The sequence below is a fragment of the Sturnus vulgaris genome, chromosome 11 (assembly GCF_052056855.1).
Source record: "Sturnus vulgaris isolate bStuVul1 chromosome 11, bStuVul1.hap1, whole genome shotgun sequence".
Taxonomy (NCBI): Eukaryota; Metazoa; Chordata; class Aves; order Passeriformes; family Sturnidae; genus Sturnus; species Sturnus vulgaris.
In genome coordinates, this window is record NC_142253.1 from 5,339,651 (window position 1) to 5,362,927 (window position 23,277).

At 37.5% G+C, this 23,277-nt stretch overlaps 1 protein-coding gene across 3 annotated transcripts in view; it reads left to right on the top strand.

Annotated features, from left to right (window-relative positions):
• The window catches only part of SUCLG2 (succinate-CoA ligase GDP-forming subunit beta), a 109,909-nt gene that overhangs the window by 20,131 nt on the left and 66,501 nt on the right, over positions 1 to 23,277 (top strand). For all 3 annotated transcript variants that reach the window (XR_015805988.1, XM_014873325.2, XM_088171287.1), the window contains exon 2: positions 747 to 888. Coding sequence is in view for 2 of the 3 variants with exons in the window: in XM_014873325.2 (XP_014728811.2) it covers positions 747 to 888 (142 nt within the window). In the remaining variant the exon portion in view is untranslated. The remainder of the gene's footprint in view (positions 1 to 746; positions 889 to 23,277) is intronic.

The window sequence follows — 23,277 nt, forward strand, 5'->3', positions numbered from 1 at the left end:
TTCCTGCCAGGACAAGCAAATGTGGTGTTTTTGTGTGTGTAAGGTTGCTGTGTCTTTGTACCCATGGGCTGTAGATATTTTTATATTCCCACAGGGGCATCTAAACTGGCATGTTGGGAATGAGGAGGGAATTATTCTCCAGCTGTTCTTGGCCTGGCATGGCATGGCCACATCCTCAACAAAACCTGCTTAGAAGCACAGTGAACAAAGCAGAGATAACAGACCTCTGAAAATACATGTCTTAGTGTGTAGTTTCCTATAGAACAATGCTAATTCCGTGTCAGTTGTTTTTCTTCTCAGATACGCTTCAACAAACAGATAGAATCAGTGGAAATAATTTTATAGGGCGGAATTAGATGAAATGTTGTATAATAAGGATATTTAACATGAAACTGAATTTATCTTAATGTAAGAGTTTGTTACTATTTTTATAGCAGAGGATAAGATGAAAACATAAATAGACTTTGGAGTTCAAGCCAAATCTGCCTTGATATTAAATGCAAGACGTTTTGTCTGGCCAAGTGAGCCTTGTGTAGCTTTTAAAAAATATCTGTAGTTTTCAGGGTACTTGGGATGCACAAATGTTAAGAAAAGGCACTTAGGTAAATCAATAGGTATTTACCTTTTCTCTGAGTGTTGTTTAACTGCTGGTTGGAGATAGCCATAAGGTGGAAGGGCTCAGTGGGCTGTCTCATGAGCTCTTCTTAATGAGCATTATGTTATTTTCTCCTCTTGTTTTTTTCCAGACTGTTCAATTAACCCCCAGACGATGGCTCAACTTGCAGGAGTACCAAAGCAAAAAAATAATGGCAGACCATGGGGTTACAGTTCAGAGATTCTTTGTAGCTGATTCTGCAAATGATGCCCTGGAGGCTGCTCAGAGACTGAGTAAGTTGACTGATAATGGGAGGACTCTGCTACACTGGGTAGCAATCTGGAAAATAAATTGTTTTCTGATAAGTTTAAACAGTCTCTAAATTCATGCTTACTGAAAAGCTTTGATTTTTCACACCCATACCATAAATATATGCTTATTTTTATATATGAACAAGTTTATAGCAGCAATACTTCGAACTTTATTTCTCAAATGTTTGGCATGCAGCATGTAACGTGAATTCTTTAATTAACATTATAATAATTCAGAATGTCATGAATTGTTGCTGAGGAATCTTTTTTTGTATACTTGATATAATTTAAGGAGCTGAAATAAATGAACTTGTGTAAAAGTCTGTTTTCAGACAAAAATATGCTGTATTTAAAAGCAAAGGGAGGAAAAGGTTGTGGCCTCTCCATTTTAAAAGATACTTAGATATTTGTTAATGTATGTGTCCAAATGAAAAAATAGAATAGGTGAGCTGAGTTACCACCTCAAAAGGATGTGACAGTGGCTCGAAGAGAAGACCCTGATTCTGGAGCTTTTTTTTGTTTTTCTGACAACATCCTCATTCTGCTGTGGTGAACAAAAGATGATAGTGCAGGTCAAAAATGAACTTACGTAATAGCTTTTCTCTCAAAAAGAAAGTGTTGAAGTACTTTCTCAAGCTGTTCTAACTGAAATAATTTTTCTGCTTTTTAAAGTTGTACAGTTTTCCTCTTTTCATTTAGCTTTTGTTAATATATCAAACATCAAAATGCCAGAGGGCAGACATTATTGTAGTCTAATTGTGTAGTAACAGGAAGGTTTCTTGGTTTATGCTTTACATAATGCACAGGCCACTTAGTTAAATGCATTTCAATTTTGCACGCTGGAAGGTAAATTAACACAACTTACATCCAAGATCTCATCAGAGCTCAAGTAGCTGAGTAGCATTAGCATAATGGCTTGTGCAATCTCTAGAACTTCATTAAGGTGATACATTTTTCAGTGGCCAAAACCTTCTTATGACAATCAGTATATTTGAAAATATATCTGGAAAAAAAAATTAAATGCAAGTGTTATGGTCATTTAGCAGTACAAAATGGAAAAGTCGGACACAAAGCAAAACACATAAAATTGGAATATTTCCTCATGTCTGGCTGTCTGAGAAAATCAAGGAATGCTACTGAAGCTGTGGCAGGTTTATCACCAATCTTACAGCACTTAAACTCTCCTTTTCGTGATTGAACTCATAAATGGATTGGCCTGTCCAATAACTATTGCAATTCTTGATCTCTATGACTATTTGGAAATATAAATTACTCCATTAAAGGCAGTGAACCTCCTCTGTTTTATGATGCTAAATTTATTTTAAATAACCTCTGTAGCTTGCTTGCTTTGCAAATCACAAGAAGTATCTGTTAAAGACAAATAAACAAACTGTTTAAATTACTAAAAGTAAAATCCAGAACCAAGAAACGTTTGCTCATGCAACTTTATCGGGTAAATTTTATTTTAATTGTGTGGGCTTGTTAACACTTCAGAAAGTGGAAGTTGGTGCTTTTCTTCATTTGCTGTAGTTGCATGGTGCACTACAGAGCATGAAAGAATCGTGGTTTATGGTGTGGAATGTATTTCATGTTGGAATGACTGACACTCCATTGATCCACTTAATAATTAACAACATCCTCATTATCATTCTGGTGATGTGCTGTCCCTGTACTTCTAACATGCACTTTGAAAACTAAGGATCAAGAACAGCAGTTTTGCTGCTGTGGTCATTGATGCTCCAAGATTCTGCTGGGTTTATGTTGTTTATGATCCCTCAGATTAATATTGTCTCTATCACTCAGGTTTATCTGCACAATTTGCAACTGAATATGCAACCACTCAAAGTAAAAAGATATGGGAAAACAGGAAACTCCAGCCTACAACAGGCACGAAATGTTGTGAAATAAAATAACCAGTGCAGGCAGTTTGGGGATATTGTTGATGTACAGGTATTCTGCAGTAAAATGTGGGGAGAGGCCAACCTCCCCTGCCAAGTCCTGCTCAAAAATCTCATGTTTTAGGTGCTGTGTTGCACATTGCAGCTGTCCTTCACTTTGGCTTCTTCAAACAAGAAAAGGTGCTTGTCAGCATATTTTAAAGATAAAAATAGAATGAAGTTCTCAAAACTTGAGAGTCAAAGGTTCAGTATTTTTCTTGTGAAATGAAAATTCTTTCTATAGCCCTCAACATACAAGAGAAACAAGAATTTTCCTTTACAATCTTACAGCATTACATCACTCATAGGGGTCTGTGTGTGTGATAAAGGGGTACAGATAAGGTGACAGGAATCTCTGTCATGGAGGTCTGCATGAAATTTGGAATTGACAATTTAATTTCACAATTTCACCAACTGTTTTGTGCTTGACAGAGCTGTCTTTACTGCTGCAGGGCCTGTGCTCACCAGTTTTGCTATTGTTGGATTTCCTGTTGATGCAATGGAAAGAGATGAGATGAATTTTGCTGCTGTCTTCACTTGTCAGGAAGGTGTTAATGCATGTCTTCTTGAAAGGGTTTGCCTTTATCCAGTATCAGCAGTTTTGTTACACTTTGCTCATTTCCTCTCTTTCTCTCTATTTTTATTAATATGTACGCTGAATGTTAATTTTCTCAGATACTTTCAAAATTTACCAACTGCACAAAAGGCAGTCTACAAGGAATTTTTAATGGAACTAAAGGATTGATTTTTTTTTTTCCCTTCTAAGATAAGAATGGCAGATGTAAGGAAAATTAACATTACATCACTCATATTGACTTCAAAAGAAGTTGTACACAATAAAGAATACAGAATTAAGCCCCAAGGAATTCATTGCCTTCTATGTGCTAAGCAATTTTCAAGTGTAACTTTTGTAGAGAAGGCAATATTTACAGAGTGCCAAGAAACTCAGTCACAATAGTTTTCTGGTTTGTGTTAAAATTCCTTGGTTTTCAAGAGAGGAAAGAAAGATGTTGTCCTGTTTGGCTACACAGTATGATGTTGCTTGATCTGCTCTCTGAAGAAACTTAATTTATAAACAAGTTCTTACAATTCCAGTGCAACTGTTTAATAGGAAAAAAAACCAAAAACACGGGAGCCAAGTTTTTGTCTGAAAAATAAGCTCATGTGGCTGTTTTTGTAAAAACTCACAAGTCTTCTGATTTAATTCTCACTTAATTTAGGACTTGTTTAGCCAGAGAAAGCATTTCCTTACTTGCTGTTTCTTTCCCTTGTGCTGTAGCACCAATAGCTAAGGAAATAATCCTTACTAAATTCTCTGTATGCATTTGCTCTGCCTGCACTGGGCATCATTTCAGGGCCATCATTTGCTCTGGGCTCCTCCAGCAGAAGCCCTTGAGCCTGGTGCTCTGCTCCTTGTGCTCTGCCTGATGGAGAAGTTATTCAGGGGCCCATAATTTAAACCCAGGAGCTGGGCAGGGCTGAGAGGGGCTGTCATTATGCTGGAGGGGGCTGCTGTGCACTGTCATTTGGCTCCTTGAATCAGTAGAGAACTTAGAGGTGGCTGGCACTGCTGACAGTCCTAAATCGATGCTGGGAGCTCGACATGTGTTTCTCTTTCTGAATTTTAACAAAAGCAATGGCCACTTAGAGCGCTTCATTACATTTAGGAATCAGTCAGGTGCAGTGTTCACACTCTGTCACAGACAAATGCAGCTCAACTGAGTGCAAGGTTTTTATTCACTCTTTTTCAAAAATAAAAATAAAACAAAATATAGCCTCTGCATGTCCTATTTCTATTGCTTATGCATGAGGGAACTCATAAAATTCGGCTTTGGACTGAAGGCATGCTTTTTATATCAGGCTGGAGAGGTAAACATGTATTTTATAAAGAACAGAAAAGGTTTATTGAAGCATCTTTAAATGAGGTCATTTACCTGTCACCTATTATTCACCATTTTTTAGAATATTGAAAGAGTTCTTGGTCGTGTGAGCCCCAGTCTCCTTCCTATCTCAGCTCCTGAAGCTATTTTCTTCCCATGACTTTTTAATTTAAAGGGAAGGCTGCATTTTTAGATGCTGTTTTAGATCCCTTATCTGAAAATTCACCTCTTTAATACTAGTTGTGAAAATCACTTGAAAGCAATTTAAGTTTAGAAGGGATCAAAAATTGACCTTTACATTTGTAGTGTCCTTTTTGTGTAGATCATGGAGAATTTGTTGGTGATAATGCTGTCTGCATTTAATCTAAGCTTTTATGCTGGGGAAAATTAAAAACATCCTTGAACCTGATGTTTCTGAGGATATTTGAAATATGAATTCAAATCCTTTTTTGTTATACCAGGAAGAGCTTCTCTATGAGTGTCCTGTACAGTGGTCCTCTATATAACGTTTTATTTGAAAAACTTGGCTACTTAGCTGATCTTTTTTTGCTGTCATTGTGGGGTTCCTTATGTAATTTAATTTCCTCTCTGTTTCTGTCCATCAGGATAGGTAGCAGAATTGCTTCTTTCAGCATTTCTATGATTTCTGTATTTCTTTCTATTCTATGCTTCACTGTGTAGTAATAATTTTTCACCTGTGCATAATGAGTTATTTCTCAAAAACCCTCATGTACTTAGTGGTTATAATAAGTTATTTTTTAAAGCCACTCAGGTTATCCTTTTCTGCATATGCTGAAAAAAATGATGTGTTGCATTCACATTCCAGGAAACTGTACACAGAGAACTTGCTCACTGGTGAGGAACAGCTCTCCCACAAGTCCTCTTATTTTCTCTGACAGCTCTTATTAAAGTTCCTTAGACTTAAATTATAGCTTTCTGAAACTGTTCTTTCAGGCAAAATAATGCTGTAAGTTATTGACTAATATGATCCTATTCTCAGATGGGTAAGTATTTAGAAAACAATCTTTTAAATTTAATAGAAAACTGGTGGTGGATGAGCTGCCTTTGGACCACGTTCTCAGTGTTACTGAGCATGAGTATTTCTCTGTTCCACTTAATGGATTTTGCCTTGTCAGAAGGATGAAATCTAAGATTAGAGTGAATCTCCATTTTTCAGCCACTTCTCAGTGATAGAAAATACTTGTTAATACTCCATTATTTGCAGTCTTCATAGGCATCACTTAAATGCATCAATTGAAAGCTCCACAAAATTTGTCAATGCCTGTCCCTTGTTCAGTTCCCTGTTGTTTCTTAGAGCCCTCTCCTTCCTATGCCCATTTGCTCATTTCTTCTCAGCTTTTCTCCCATCTTATGAATTTTGATTGGGAAATCCTTTTTTTTTTCTCCTTTTTTTTTTTTCTTGTGCTGAAGAGTCAGTTGTTACCCTATTTAGCATAATTAGAGGACACATTTAGCAGTTGTGTACTGCTAAAAGCCATTTGTGTGCATACTGGTGTTTTGCTTGCTGAAGTGCTTTGCTCAGACCCACATTTGCTTGACTTGGCAATCATAGAAATAATGTTTCTGTGTATGATCAGAAGACAAATACTGATTGCTAGCCATAGTTTAAATGATATTTAAATATTATCAAATAATATTGCAAATAGTATTTTTTTTTCTACATTTGTCCATGTTGCAATTATTTGATTTTTGGAGAAAATCCCCAAATACCATGGTTGTGCAAACAACTTTAAAATTCTCACTTGTGTCTGAAAATAATTAAAATAATAAAGTAGAGTAAAAATTATGAAGGCAACAACATGTTGTTTTCTGCAGTTAAAGTAATTCTTTGCAGGAGGCTTGGTAATCAATATGTCAGTGACCCAATTTATTTACCTCATCTACTGGATGAAAAAGATCAGTCATGGAAAATCAGAGGAGCTGGGAAAGGTGTACCAGGGTTTTGTTCAGGACTGTGCTAAGATAGGGAGTTTGTTAGAAAGTCCTGGGGAATTTGCTGTGATACAGCTACAGAACAGAGCAGGAGTAAAGCACCTGTGCATAGTAATTCTTTTTATGGACATTCTTCATTTCCTCACATGTCGTTTTTGGGGGCTTTAGCTTAATTCAGCCTTGGAAGCTGAACTGCACAAGGCACTGTGGAATTAGGATTTCATTTGAGGATTTCACCCTCGGTGGCTGTTGGTGCCACAGGACCTTTCCCCTCGACAGGAGCCCTGGATTTGTTCTGCTTCCTCCTCTGTGGTGTGGGTTGGTTGGGTTTGACTCTTGTAATCCTGCTTTTGCTCCCTCCCCTCTGCTTCCCTCCTCCCTCTGTGTCTCATGCTCAGAAACTGCTTCACAGAGGCAGCAGGGAAGTGGCAGACTTTGATGTGCAGCAGTATTTAATCAGTGCAACACCCTTGGTCCAGCCTGCAAGGGCTCTCTGCCTTTGCTCTCCTTCCACCTCTGCAGCCCAGCAAGGTTTTTCCATATAAAGCTTTCTGCACCTCTGTGTTTTCTGTGGAAACCAGGCAGCTGTGGAAACACACATACACATATACACATATACATTGGTAATGGCCACATGGCATTCCTGCATTCCAGAAAAAACAGGTAGAGAAACGTCCAGCTTCTCTAACCAGGAGTTTGAGTTTTATTCTTCTTCAAAGAAGGTTAATAATAGATTTTGTTAAAGCTCACCACTGGGTATTGTTTTGTTTCAAGTTGAACCTTTCTATTTCAAGTTAACTTACAAATTGTGGCATTTTTAATATTTTAGATATGGAAATTCTTTGCAGGACCCTCTGTCTCCAGAGGAATTACAGAAATAGTTAATTTGAAATGCATTGTTTTGAAAAACAAATTGTTTTGTTTTTCTTATCTGTTCTCTTCGTTAGAGAATTACATGCTGAGTGTGAGTCAGTAAATGCAAGCTTGAGACTGCTTACATTATTTGGATATTTTATAACCATTCTTTGTCACCAAATGTCTTCATATTGAATAGATTTATTATAATATGAGTAATGGCTTGGGGGCTAACAAATCAAAATCTCATTTCAGATGTTCGACACTAATGTTGAGCTGACTTATTGTTCTCTGTGTTGGATTTCTGATCAAATTACCAAAATAGCTGTTTGAAAGTAAAACACAAAGTCAGAAATACTCTAGAAATGGGGTACTGAATTCAAAACATAATGTGTGCCACAGAGGGTGGGCATTTGTAGATTTCAGTCGTGTTAAATACACTACTGGATTTTTGTTCATAAAAGGAGGCAACAGAAGTTTTAGTGCTTGATTCAGGAACTTTATCAGGTTGGAAAAATGCAAAGTTTTACAAGGAGGGTACAAGATGACTGCTGGTATTTATTGCACTCTTGTCACACCATATTTTATGGTTCTTCAAGGTAGTTTTGCAGCTGCAGAACAATAACCAGATGCGTAATTGAGAAGCAGCTGCATGAAATTTTCATTTTTTTTATGCATAAAATCAGAACCATTAGACACACTTTATGTATAAGGTATGAAATACTAAACAACAATGTTTTCTCTGTAGTACTACCAGCTGTGTAAGGGAGAGTAATCACTCCTCCTACACTCTCTAGATGCCCATCAGCTTCTAAATATTCAGGGGCAGATTCCTGAAAGTTTCATTCTTCTCTGGTTTTCTTTCTTCTTTTCCTTGTTTGTTACTCAGTGCTGTGTAATGCTGCATCTTCTGTGTGATCAGTCCCAGTGGATAATCCCATGTATAGGGGTCTCAAATACAAAGTTGATGCTTTTGCCTGTTTTTCATTCAAACTTTTCAGTGGAAGGGCTGGTAGCACAATCATGTTGAATAAAATCTAAGAGGGAATGATGGCAGTCCTAAGGTAGGATGGTTTATAATTGATATTTTCATAATTTTCCTGATGTCCTGTAGTGTCTCCCAAGGGATACAGGGTACAGCAAGAAGATACTGTTGTTGGTTTTCCACTTTCTATATAATATATTTGGTAAAGTTGCTTTTTAAAAAAATTATCAATTGTTTCTGTAAATTTATTAAACCTTCTGTCCTTATGGACTGGGTGGTGGTTTAGAATGGGCTGGATTGAGAAGTAAGGATATTAACTTGTACATTTGCTATAAAAGCACATGGTTTTGAACCAAGCCAGGAATCTCTCACAACTGACTTTTCAACTCATGTGAAGCTCAGAGAAGATCCAGTATCCAGCCTTCATGCCATGATTCCCATCCCCTATTTCCTCCTCAGCCTCTTCCAGTCAATGAGGTAATATGAACTGGTATTCTGCAAAGGTTAGGATGACTTGCAAGAGCTTGTTTTATCTTTAAAGATGGGAGTAATTTACAAGTTGAATATATCAGCTGTTGAGAAGTATGATCATAAGAGGCTGTGATTATTATTTTTTTTTAGTGGATAATCTCTACCTAAAATGGTAGAGCAGTTTCTGAAGCTAAGGATGTTCTGACATTTTGTTAATCTGCTACTCCATATTTGAGAAAGTGCTGTGAATTTTAAATATGTTTGTCTACATTTCTTCAAATATTTGCAGTTCAAGAAAAGTAAAATATTTCAACACATTTATGAATACAAAATGTGTCTTTGTAACCCTGCTGAATTCAACTGAGAGATATTATCTGACTCTCTGCACCACAGTATATTTTAAATAATGCTCTAACCCTTGAGAATGTCACCACAAAAAAACACATTTAGTGAGAATCATGTTCAGGGTAGTTCCAGAAGTTAGCTATGCTCTTATTTTAAGTGATTTTTGTTTTATGAAGAAAAATCTGGAGTTGACAATTTTACCAGTGTGTGGTATACTCTCCATGGTCCTGCAGTTAAAGTGAGCTTTCGTTCTGTGCATCATTATGAAGGGGAACATTTTTCTTGCACCTCCCCTGGGCTTAGTTGGACTGCTCACCTGAGTAAGATGAATATGGCTAAACTTCAGGCTATAAATCTTAAATATATTTATTGTTCTAAATACTTAAGAACAGCCATGGGGGTTTTGGAGAAAGAAAAGAGAAAGGCAACCAAGAATTTGCTATATAAACAGTTAACAATGTAAAGTCACTGGGAATATTCACCACTGCTGCACTGCACTTCCCTCTACTCCCAGCCCAGTCTTTGACCCCTCTTTTTCTCCAGTTATTCACCTGTACAGTCTAGCAGGAGCTTTCTCATCTTGGTGTGTTGTGCTTTGTCCCCACTGAAGATTATTGTCACAACACTCCTGATGCCACATCTGCATGTCCAACCCCCCCTCTTGTTCTTGTTCCCACAGACAAATCTTGTATCCAGATTTTTGGTTCAGCTCATTGGATGTTCAGTGTGGTTGATTTTCTTACTGGCCTTTCCACATCTTGCCTTCAATACAATACAACTTCTGCTTGGGTATTTTGGAATAATAGTGGAACAAGAGAGACTTGAGGCTGATTTCTGCAAATTTGGCTACCTTAGGAAAAACTGTGCAATCTCCCCCCCCCCAAATTGCATACAGGCTTATGTCTCATGCCATAAAGTAATCTGCCATTTAAATATGATGATTCATGTATACTATAAATAACTTTCTTATTTCATCTTCTGAGTGGCATTCCTATTTGAAGTGCATATGCAGATAGTATTTATTTTGTTGTTTCTTTGATCCATAAGAAGCCAAGTTAGGTGCTTAAAGATGTTTGTATGGGAAAGTTATTTTACAATTTTAAGATGAAAAAATTTCATGTATTTTCATATTTTATGTTGTTGGTTTACAAGATGAGACTCTTGTGTCGTTGAGCTTATGCAGCTTTGTGACTGTTTTTACAATTTTGATGTATGGGTTCTTATTTATGGCTGGGTTTTACATTGAGTTTGTGATGTTTAGTGTCCTGTAAATAGTGAGATGTCTGGACTTCCACAGACTGGAGTGAGCATTCCTTCAGAAATCTCTCTGCTGATGAAAAACAAAATAAACCAGTCAAATTAAATACAGGAGAGAGATTTTTAAGGGCCAAGGTTCAGGGATAATTGAACATGAGTTGCATATCACTGAAGATGTCTCAGTGTCAGAATTTTCAGTTGTGCAGAAAGGATGCAATTAGTGCAGTTAGCAGCAGGTAGGGCAATGTTAATTATATGTTCTTTTGTCTCTATGAATTGTTATAGCTATTTAGAGCCTTCTTCTTTTGCATACTATTAAGTAAATTATACTACAAGAGACTTTCTGAGAGTAAACTGTGACCACAATTTATCCAAATGTGATTTATACTGTCTTAGACACCAGTTCTGAACTTGACCTTGAAGTGAGAGGTTGGAATGTAAGAAATGGCAGAAGCATGAACAAAACATCATGCAAAAATGTTACCTTTAAAGAAAGATTGCTCTATTGTGCATCTGACACTTCTGTAAAATCTGGAGCTCTCTTCAGCAGCACAGAGAGAAGGAGTGATCTACCGTAGGTTTATTTTCAGCTGTTACCTCATCTGATTTGTAAACCAGGCAGACACGATTCCATGACTCTGCCCAGGCTGAGAAGTGGGCTTTCTGATGTGGCAAAGCAGCTTGCTGACCTTAAGTTAATGAAATATTAACCAGTGCTTAGCAGTTGTCAGGATGACACAGAGCATCTGTTTTTGAGGATTCATAGGAGGGACCATTGGGATGGTGCTTAGGTCACACACTTGTCATTTAAATGGCAGCCTGGCTGAACCTACACACTCAGCTGGGGTTATAAAACTGGTGTACAGATGTGATCTGCTGCTGCTGACAAGTTCCACACACTTTTGATCCACGGTCTGCTTGTCTGAAGCTGAGAAGGGGCTGAACAGCACCATGCATGAAGAATGTGAGCACTTGAGATGTACTCACCTCTTGTGTCAGTCCCTTTACAGGTTCAACACAGGTTCAGGGCACTTAAATCAGCTGCACATTCTCCTTCTTTGCAAACAAAGTTGGTGTTTATTCCAATTTTACATTTTTACCCAGAAAAGTTCAGTTTATATGTGAGTAATTGAGAAAGCTTCAAGTTCCACTGTTTGATATGACTACTCACTCATTGTGGTGTTTAGACTGTTCAATTTCATTAAAATATGTAGAGTTCAATTTCTAAGCATAATATCTGCCTTCAAAATCCCCACAGAGCTCAACTTGCAGGAAACCTAAATGAAACAGCTTTGCTGGTTTCCACATCATGTTGAGATACATCCTTTCCTGCAAATGCTGATTGCCAAAACAAAAGCTAATGCCTCTCTCTTGCTTTTATATTAATTTTTCTAGGCTAATTTAATGTTATGAAACCTGTAAAACATGAAGTTTAATGTATATAGTTATCTCTTTGCTGCTGAGGTGGTGATTGGAGCTCAAGAGACAAATGCCAAGCTGTCAGAACTGGGGGGTAGCATGTTTGTATTCCCTCAAAGGACTGGGAAAGGGCTGGTGTGTGAGAAAGCCATGCAGGCTTCTAATTAAGCAGGGCAGTGCTATCAATAATTGAGACCTGTGCCATGTGAATGTATGTACTGCTCTCTGTCTTTAACCAGCTGCAGAGTGCCCTGTTGAATACTAGAAATTGTGGTTTTTTTATGTACCCTCCCTGCTCTTTCCGAGTTCTAAAAGCTGATCATGCATCTTCAGGAGAATCACAGATTGCATTCCTTGGGTTTCAGCTCAGTGCTTGGCCTCACTGCAGCCCCTTGGGTCACAATTGCACAGATCCTCTGTGACAAACCAGGTGCTGAATTGATTCAAATGAAATGTTGGGGCAAAGCTGTGTGGACCCTTCCAATTTCACAGGACAAAAGAAATTAAAAAGACTGGAGTAATCAAGGGAATCACTGTGCTTCTCAGTGGGCATTTGTGTGTCCTCAGCTTTCCTGTGAGGTTCAACAGCAGGTCAGCAGTTTATAAGCTCAGATTTCTTCAAGGACCTAATAAGAATTTGTGCAAATAACTCAGGAAATGTGTGGTCCAGGAGTACCAATAATACCTGTAGGTGGTGTTAGGAAATGTTGGTTTCTGCCAATATCAACATATTATTCTGGAATACAAGTTGTTACAACAGTCAAAGAAATTAATTAGTAAATTCAATAATTTTGGTCTCACGGTGTGTCTCTGGTATCTGATGTCCCTGCTACTCACTGTGGACAGTAAACTCAGGGGAGCATGGAGCAGTGGGAAGAAAGAGCCCATTTTAAAAGGGTGAGGAAGAAAGAGCCATCAAAAGAAATGTCATATTCCAACAAAGAACTCCAATGAAGAACAGCCCTAGACCAGAATGAAACTGTCCACCTTTGGACCCAGAAGTGCAGTGGAAGGATGAGCCTAACACCAGGAAAAGAGGTAGCAATTAGGGAATAGTTGTGTAATATTATAGAAGTTTTTTTTCCCCTGTTGAAGCATTTATTCCTGTTCTGTAACAAGTAAATCTGGAATTAAAATAAAAAGCAATTACGTTGTTGAGATCATGGGTATATTTACAATATATTCTTGGCTTTATATGTGTCTAAATATGTAAATTGTGCTTTCTCTTTGCCCATAAACAAGGTTTTGAGTGTAACATTGCCTGTGGCTTAGCTTTATGCAGACACCTAACAAGTGTGACTGCTTCCCTGAAGCTCAGCTTCTGTACCTCTAGAAGATTCCTGAGGTGTGTGTGCTTCTCTGCAGGAGGCCAACATTTGGATTTTTAAACACCTTCCCCCCTTTTTTCTTATGAATCCAGAGTCAGTACACTAAGACCATTCCCCACTTGGAAATATTTTTTGCAAGAACAAAAAGACAGTTTCTTTTGTATATAAAGAAAGAAATAGGCTTATGTGCAGGAATGAAGGATCTTAAATAAAACATTGTCCTTTTTCTACCGTAGTTCAACTGGGAAAATCAATTTTTGGTTCCTCAACTACAAAGAAAGATCAAAAGGAAAAACTGACAATCCAAACAAAGGGCAAGGTGATGTGGGCTGCTTGCACTCCTGTTCCCTGGTGTGCTTCATACAGGCATTTTTCCAGGCAGAATATATTTACAGAAGAATCAAGGGTATTTTTTTTTGTATCTCCAAATCAGCGATGTTGTGACTAAAAGTGACCTGAATATAAAAGTAAAAAGCCCCTACTTTATGTTCCAATTTGTGGAGTTCTTTGGTGCTAATTTAGGCAACGGTTCTCAGATGTGTCAGGTTCCTCAAAACATGTTTTAAAGGATTGTAATTTATTTTACTTCACTAGAACTGGCCAAAGCCAGTACTTTTTTTTTTTTTTTTTTTTTTTTTTTTTTTTTTTTTTTTTACATGTTATGTAATGCAAGAGAGAAAATATTTTTCTTCTTGCTTAAATGCCAACCAGATGCATATTTAAATCTTCATATGAAAACTAATTTCAGTCAGTGTGGAGGGAAACTTTATGAAGATTGGCTTTCTTGCTTTGTATTGATTCCTGTTTATATCTTTAATAAATAAAACATGATTTATTGTTATAAGCTCATATTTACAAGAGGAGAAGATTAAAGTGTCAGCAGGAAAAAGAGAAAGGAGTGTGAAAACTCTTTAAAATACACAAATGCAAACGCACCCCAAACTGAAAAACAACTTGAAGAGCTTTTATGAAGTGTATTAATTATCTTTTGCATAAATATGAAACGTTGAAAATAGTTATAAAAGTATTTGTTTTTAACATATTTTCACTTCTTGGAGAGAATTATTGTGTAGACGTCAATTTTGTGGCCATATTAAATGTTAATTTAATGGATGTTATAAGTACAAAATAAACAGGCTGCATCTGACTCAAGGCACATCTTTAGAGGAAAATATTTTTGTCTGTATGTTGTGTATCAGTGTGTTGGGTCCTTACCCGTGCAGGCAGAATGCATTTACATTTGGGACTCAGTGTTTGGCGTGTCTTGGCATGGTAGGGATGCAAATAACTATGTACAGAATGCTCATTTCAAATACAGATGGTCCCAAGTTTCAAAAGCAGCAACTGTAGCTGGCAGCTCTGGGACTTTGGTGAGTGTTTGCAGGGAAAGGAACTCTGCACTGTGGCATTTGAAAAACACAACCTTTAGACAGTGCCTCCACATGATTGGCACAAATGACCAGTGATTTATAAAGGCCTATGATTATTTTCCTCCAGAACTGATTAGCTCCAAGATCTCCCCATCTCTCCTGTGTCCAAGGAAAGTTTTGAAAGCAAATCCATTGATTTAAGGCCTTACATTTGTGTGCCTGTGTAATAGCTTTGTAAGGCTGATGTCAATATGGCATAATCAATAAAAATAGGTCTGTCTTTTTGATCTGTGTAGATTTTGAGGCACTTCAAACTGCTTACAGCTTGTTTATCGTGCATTTAAATCTTAATTTGTGGTGACAAAGTGCTCTGAATTAGGTGAGTGGTAAGAAGCCATGTAGGAAAATTATGATGATAGTAATGAAATGTACCTGATTTTGTAACTGTGCACATTTGCAAGATTTTTCTTTCTTTGTCTATTCATTAATTAATTGTGTAACAGGAGAGTTCCTGGGAGGTGCTGACAGGAAACTGGCAGCTCCACCTGCTCAGTCTGCAGTGCCATGGGAGTGCCTTTGTGGTGCTTTGTCACCTCCCTTCCACAGGAGAGCACAGCTTGGCTGTAGTGATGCTGAAAGTAATGCACTCTTCATTTTCACTTTCATTTCTTGTCCTGCTTCTTCTTTCATCGGTGTGGGGCAGCTGAGAGCTTTATGAAGAGCTCATGGCATGGAGCACACGAGATGCCCGGGATGTTCTTGTTCTCCATCAGCACCTCTGCTCTGCTGGCTGCAGCTTCCCTGCACTGAGCTGTGAACCGTCCCACTCCTGGGGAAATCATTTCACACCAACATTCCTGTCCTTCCCTGAGATTCCTCTCCTGGTGCTGCCAGGTCGCTTGTCCCCTGCAGTTTTCCTGGGTTACAGGCACAGTGGCACTGCTTTGCCCTGAATTTGGGGGACCTTTATGCCTTGTTTTGTCTTCTGGCTTGGCCCTGGGGCTTCCACTCGGGCTGCCCTGCAGGGTGGAGCATTTCATTTCACACAGCCCATTGTTCTGTTACATGCTTTTGTTTAAATCTCTTTGCCCCCTAATGTTGCCTCCCAATGTTTCCTTATGCTGAAAACTCATTAAATTGTTGATATTTCATCCTTTCTACAGGCTGCAAGTGAGTAGACGTACCCTCGATTTAGTTGCTGCTGCTTCAAAATTTATTTAACAAATGAAGACTTGGTTCTGCAGAAATCAGCCAAGATGATGTCAGAAAAGCACTTTAGTGTTAGTCAATTGAAAGAAAAGACATGATTGTAGATGTTCAGTTTCAGATCATTGGTAACAAAGTAAAAGAAAATTATTATGTGCATTATCAGATTTAATTTCTCATATATCCAGAATACTTGGCTTTAAAACTTTAGTCCAGAGGCTTTGCATCCAATTTACTTTGAAGAAAAATCTATTAATATCACAACAGCTACTTTTGTGATTAATTTGAAAAAGTCTTTCCTTGTCACACAAAGGAATTCGTACAGACAAAGAAGGGAAAAAATAGATTGTGTTAAAATGCACAAGAAGAAAATGAGGAATGGTTTAGATTCATGTAGGTTTGTTTAGGACATATGCTAGAGATAATCTGTTTTAGGGAAAAAAATAGGAAAACTATGAGTGTGGTTGATAATTATTGCAATATCCTTGTCACTCTGGAATAAATGATCCTACACCAAGATGGACAACTTTACTAGTAATATTAATGCTTGTTTTCAATATTTCTTAAGAGTTAAAACATCAAGAAGCTTTATAATGTCCCTTTAACCTCCTATTAATTAAAATTTGAGTTTTCTATGGAAGAACCATTTTTTATTTTTGCTGTGGAATTGTGATACTCAACCAGTGGGATTTTCTTGCTCTTTTTTACTTGGGACTTTACTAGCAACCAAAAGTGTTATGGGTTCTGGCTTTGCCCTGTGTGTATATATATATTTATATAAATATATTTTTATATGTATAAAAAAAGCTCTGCCTATCAACTTGACTTCCAGTAGTGGACAGCAGTTATCCCTGGTGCTTCTAAGGAAATTTCTCCCCTTAGAGATGTTTTATTAAAACAACCATTCCGATGATGCAGGTAGTTTTATATTTCCATTTTACAGTAAGAGACTTTAAGAATTTCTGTAACTTTAGGTACTCAGATGGGACTCTCAGACCAAATTGCTCTCCAATCAGCACATACACAAGATGTAATAAAAGGCAGGGAAGAAGAAGCTGGCTGTTCTGGAGTCATTTAGAGGAGCAGTTTGCAATGGTTTGGAGTGGGCTGGTTTTTCAGCTGCTGTGCTGGGTACTGGGAATTCTTAGTCCCTGTAAAATGACAAGGTAATTTACATTACTGGGGGCCTGTAATGAGCTGACAGGCTCCCAGTCCAGTGTGCAGCTCATGGATTTCATTTCTGACTGGCAGAGCTCTGCCAGGTACTTCTGGCTGGGCAGGAACCATCCTGTTAGCAAATCCATGGAATGGGTGAAGGTGAAGAGTATCAGGGTCTCAGCACAGGTTGTGCTACACAATTCATGGAAACTGTTGTGAAGTTTCACTTCTACAAGAAAAATCTTAATTGTGATCTTTAAGGCATGCCCTGTGATTAATTATAACCTCCAGTGGCTGGCATGGACCAGAAGTGTGTGAATGAGAAAAAGGCTGAGGAAGTGTTTGGAGTATCTTAGACATATGCAGACATTCCAAAGCATAATTTCCTTTATATCATTCCAACCATATGTATTTTTATGGGCTTTTTTTAGTGCCTAAAAATCAGAAAATAACTTTTAATTGTTGTTTATGAAGCACCATATGGCTGTCTGTAATTTTGGCTTCTTCTGTAATGAGGAAAATGAAATTAATAGGAAATCACACTCAGAAATCTATTATTAAGTTAATGGAGCTAACAGCTTGTCCACTGTCCTCATACACATCATGTTGTAGCTGCATATAATAAAAAGCAAGTCCTTATAAAACCACTGGGAAAATGAAGTGGCAGAGAGAGGCTGAACCAAGCAGCTGCCTGTGTTGGTACTGGGTATGGTCATGAATGGCTCAGCTAACAAGCTACTGTGAAAATCAAGGGTACAACATGAATTTTGGCAGATGCATTACCATGTGTTCAGAATAATTACTATAATTTCTTCTAGATGGTTTATGAATTAAAGGCTCATCTCAGGATAAACATCTCTTGTCCCATTTTTTATTTTCATTTTTCAAGTAGAAACTTGTTTGATTCACCCAACTAAGTTGTTCAAAGTTCTGTGGGTTTTTTGTGGCTTAACATTCAATAAGTAATGGGAACACTTGAAACCTAATTTTTTTTCTCTCTTAACCTGTCCAAATAGTCAATGGGTTTTCAGAGTTGAAACTTTACTGTCAAGTTTGCATTATCTTGCTTCCACCAAAAATTCAAAATTGAAGACTTTTAATACAGTGGTGTGAAAAAAGAATACACCACAAGATGAACATCTATAAAAATTACCAAGCTATGAAGAGTACAGCAGGTTTTTTTTCCCCCCTTTATCTGGAAAATTCCCTAAATTGCCTTCTTTCAGCATTTTTGAAAAGTGTCTGCAGATGATGTGATACTAAAAAAAATATCACAGAACAAAAAAGAAATCTAGAATTTTTATTTTTTTTTCTTAGAAGGCTAATTAATATTGTCAGGGATGCACTGTTAGGGACGTGTTCTGGGTGGGTTTACATTGAATGTCTTGGCTGTATATGTGAGAAGGAATTGTATAGGTTGGGTAATTTTATAAAGCTGTGAATATAATATTGTTCAGGTAATACAGATTTGAAACTATGTTCTAAATAATTTTTTTTCGGTATTGAATCTAAATTTACCAGTGTATCATTGATCAGTGAGATGGCCTTTTTATGGAGTAATTAAGTCTAAAATATTGAATTAGATATTAAAGATTCTTATAATAGGTCTGTTCTTAACCTTTTTCCAGTGTCAGATTATTTTGGCAATTGCTTCTACTTCACATATGTGATGAGTAAACAAAAACAGGAGGAGGATGGTAGTGCATCCCTTGTTACTTGGGCTCAGTGATTTCTGGTGTTATCTGACATTAAGTTACAAAAACAGGTGCTTACCACAACTGAAACTACATCTGTCTTCAGCAGTTAATATTTACCAATTGCCAGAGGACTACAATATCTCTTTTAATACTGCTTAATGCAGTAGGATTTTTTGATGCAATTAAAAGCTAGATACCATGAAATCTAACAACAGGAATCCATAGAAGGTTTTTAAGCAAACTGTGCAGAAAATATCTCCAGGAGTAAATATGGTGACTGTGTTGGTTGCAGTGTTTCTATGATTTAAATAGGTATCTTTCAATTCATTTTTGTATTCCATTGTCTCCTGAATTCTTTAAACCTTTATGTGGTGAGTTTTCCCTGTCTGTTTCATACTTGGATAACTCTGTTTTCTAGATCTGGAGCTCTGGAAATGAATGAGCTTTTTCCCAGAGTCTCCACTCAATTAACCTCCACTTGACAAGATGGAAACATTAGAACCAACTCTGTTCCTTCTTCCTGGATTTTCTTTTCACTCTGGGTAAAATTCATTGCTACTCCAGATGGCCAGAGCCATACCTGTTCATCATTTTAGTCCCGCTTTTATCTGCAAAAAAACTTGAATTTCATATTTGTGCAATCCTTCAGCATCTCAGTTACTGGATTTTCCTTCTGGGTTTTTCACCTGATGTCAGATGTCTGTTAGAAGCTGTGCTGGAAAAAGATTCTTTCTTTAAATGGAGATAGTGTTTCTCTTCATTGTGGAGTCTGATTTTCTTCTTCACAGAGAAAATACTTCAGTAAATGATGCTGCATCTCAGTGGTCAATACTGAGGTATTAAAAATGTCCTCTTTAAAGTATGTGATTTCTGTCTGTAAGTAGTGAAGGAGGTTGAGAAGGTGCTGGTGGTGGTCACTGGTTGTGGGGAGGGGAAAGTCAAGTGTTTTGGTTTAGTTTTGGCAGGGGGTGGCAATCAGTGTCTTGCTTCAAAATCAGGGCAAGGAATCAAGGACATATGTAGAATAACAGCTCCAAAGTAATACCTTTCAGCTTTCTGTCTTCAGCACTACTGAGGCAGACATAAATTCTTCAGTGTGATCATTTTCCCATCCAGGTGTTTCCCAGATAATGACCAGTCTAGCATGATTCTCTTCAGAGGCTCAAGAAATTATTTCAGCAATGCATTGAAAACTTTGTACTTAATTCCACTGAGTAAGTTGGATAATGAATCAGGCTACTGGAGGACATTTCAATCCTACTGGGCTTGGCTCAGATCACAATACAGCCAGATTTGCTATTCTTTTGTATGTTTCTAATTTTGGATGTGGATTGATTTATTTATGGCCTAAACCACAAAAAGTGTGGTATCTAATGCAGCCCTACACAATGAAACAAAAGTTAAGGGATATGAGGGTAAATGCTAGAGTAGAGTTGTATAACAAGAACTGTCTCTGGGAGAGAAATGTTAATTTTGCTAAAAATGTAAATGTTCAGTTGAGAGCTGTTCAGTATTTTCACTGCTTTGGATAAACATGCAAACTGTAGAAGAGATTTAAGTTGGAAGCTTCATTAAGAAGTTCTCCATGAAATGTGTCAAAGCCCCACTGAGGGAAATATTTATGCAGGCACCCAAATGCCAAGTGTGTGCTTAGAATGAAGCAGATAACCTGTTTGATGAGAGCATCTGTATTGTGTCACTGTCAATTGTAAAGAGGAGAAATGACCACTGTGGTGGTGAGTAAAGAAGTGAGGGGCTTTCAAGTGGGGCAGGGCATGCCCATGGGCACCTGTCAGGTCACTTTGTCCCAGCTTTTACAAGGCAGCAAGAGATGATGAAAGCCTTTGAAGGAATTTAGTCCTGGCCTAGTATTGGCAGCCTTGCAGAAACTGGGTCCAAAGTTGATGCACACTGAGATTTCTCCCTTGGAGCCTGTGGCCTTTTCCTTGCACTTTTGAAGGCTGTTGGTTGCCCAAGGTTTGGCTTCCATTTAAATGCTGATTTTTAAGGATCCTGCTGGGCATGGCAGGCCTGTATAGAAAGGCTGTGCTTGGCAAAGGGCTAATTATCAAATCTCTGCTTGAACAGGGTTCACCTGTCACATTATGGGTTTGCTAACAGTTCTTAAATAGTGGTGGTAACATTGCAGTTATCTTTACTGTCTGCATATTTTCATATATATGAAAGAGAGAAAGTTTCGATTTTGTAGCAGGAAAAAGTTCCTCACCATCAGGGAGGTGGCTGCTCCATCCCTGGAAGTGTCCATGGCCAGGTTGGACACTGGGGCTTGGAGCAGCCTGGGACAGTAAAAGGTGTCCCTGCCATGGCAGGGATTGGAATGAGATGGGCCCTAAGGTCCCTACCAAGCCAAACCCTCTGTGATTCTACAATTCATATTAACTTGCTTTTTTACCATTTGAACTCCCTCGTTTCTTGCTTAGGTTTTTTTATTTCATGCTCCATTTTTGAGAATATCTCCAGCTGCAGCAACTCCTTTATGATTAAAAGTGAAGTGTGAAAAAAAAACTAATATATGTGCCTCGTTTTTAATGTATTCTACGCTACATACAATTTTTTTCAAAATCATCTCTGCAGTTCAATAATGGATAAAAGAATTAGAATCAGTCAGAAAAGGCTTTGTATATTTTGTGCCTTACATATAATCAGAAAGAATGAAATTTTGAACACGTTCCAGGAAAGCAGGTGTGTGTATTGTTGCAGCAAGGGGCGAGAACAGTGTTTGTTCCTAATGGCTGCTTGACTTCAACACTACAGATTGCATAAAGCCTGTTCCCTGAACTGTATTAAAACAAATCATGTTATGGTATTCAGTCAAGAATTTAGGGCACAACTGATCTGCCTGAGTCTGCTATCTTTAAAATATATTTTACTGGGGGGTGGTGGGGGGGAAGGTTTGCATGTTATTTTGGCAAGGAAAACTTGAAATCCTTGTAAGCTTTAAAAGGTAAAGATACAAAGTAAACTGTCAGCATATTCATTTCTCTCTTTTTTTTTTTTTTTTTTTTTTGTAGTTTAGGGAAATGGGAAGGACAGACAGAAATGTCTTTGATAAGAATCTGTTGAAACTGACAAATTTTTGAATGACTCTTTTAGAAATAAAGTCTTGTGATTTATTCATGTATTTTATACTTACAGGGGAAGCAGGTCTACTAAAGCACATGATTTTGCATCCCCAGGTTTCACAGTGCTTAACAGAATATCTTGAGAAGCTTCCATGGTCAGGTCATAGGGATTGTGACTAATACAGAAGAAAAAGTCTGCTTGCTTTTGCAGCCTCTTAAAATGAAACCATCTGAAGATGAGAAAAATAATATTGGCTTGGGCATAATACAAAGAATATTTTGAAGTCTAAAAGTAGCAAGAATGGACCTGTTGGGTATAATGATGGAAGAACCCTGGATCCCTTTGCATGGATTTTTCTATTTTTGTTCAGTATTTACTATTTATATGCTGCAGGATGCCAGGGTGACTCTGCAGGTTACAGAAATTGCCTTTTTCTGTTTTGCCCAAAGAATGGCTGTTGCTTTAGAGCTGGCAGAAAGAGCTTTTTCTCCCTTGTCAGTGAACTTCAGTGCTCTTCCACAAAAGGACAAACTTGTTCCTTTTCTGATTGAGTTTCAAACCACGTCTGCTCTCAAGTTTGTAAGCAAATGTGAAAATAGCCATTTTTCTAAACCCTTTGTCTATTACAGAGGAAATTTATGTAAAAAATAATGAGAAGTTAGGTTGAAAAAAGAAGCTGTTAAAGGCTGAAAAATATCAGAAATAAGATATCCCATGGAGTTTTAAACAAGCACATACAATGAACACTTTCAATATGAGAACTGTTTCTTTGGATCCCTGCCTTAATGTGCATATTTTTCCATGCATTACAGTGGCGCTGCTGGATCTAGTGAGGCTCCGTTTGCTGGATAAGTAATTTATCAGGTTTAACTTAAATGTAGGATGTGTGAATACTTGATTACTTTTACTCTGAGAAGGTTTAAGACTGCAATATTCAGAGTGAGCTTTAGCTGAGCTGATTTTATCTAGCCTTAAAATTTTTATCACCGGTGAAGTGTGTAGTAATGACTATGAAAGCAATTAATAATAGTAGTGACAGAATCAAGAGGCTGACTAATTTATCATTATAGATTTTAATGAGGCTTATAATCTAGCAATAGATATACAATATATTCAAATGTATGGAATTATAAAAAGGATGATTTATTTAACTTTAATTCTAAACTAGTCTACAAACCAAAGGTTGTAGAAAGTAGGCTTGTAAGAACATAATTATTTTTGGTGTTATAGAGCAGAAGGATGAAAAAAACAGAGGAAGAGAGTTTAAATTAAAATTAAAGGAGGGAACAAATAATTGTTTATCTTCATTCAAAAGGCCTTGAAGCACAACAATAGTTCTGTAGATGTGGGAGGTATCTTGTGGACAGCTTCTTTTCCATCTCAATCTGCTCCCTCGGCAGAGCGTGGGAACTGCCTCGGATGCTGC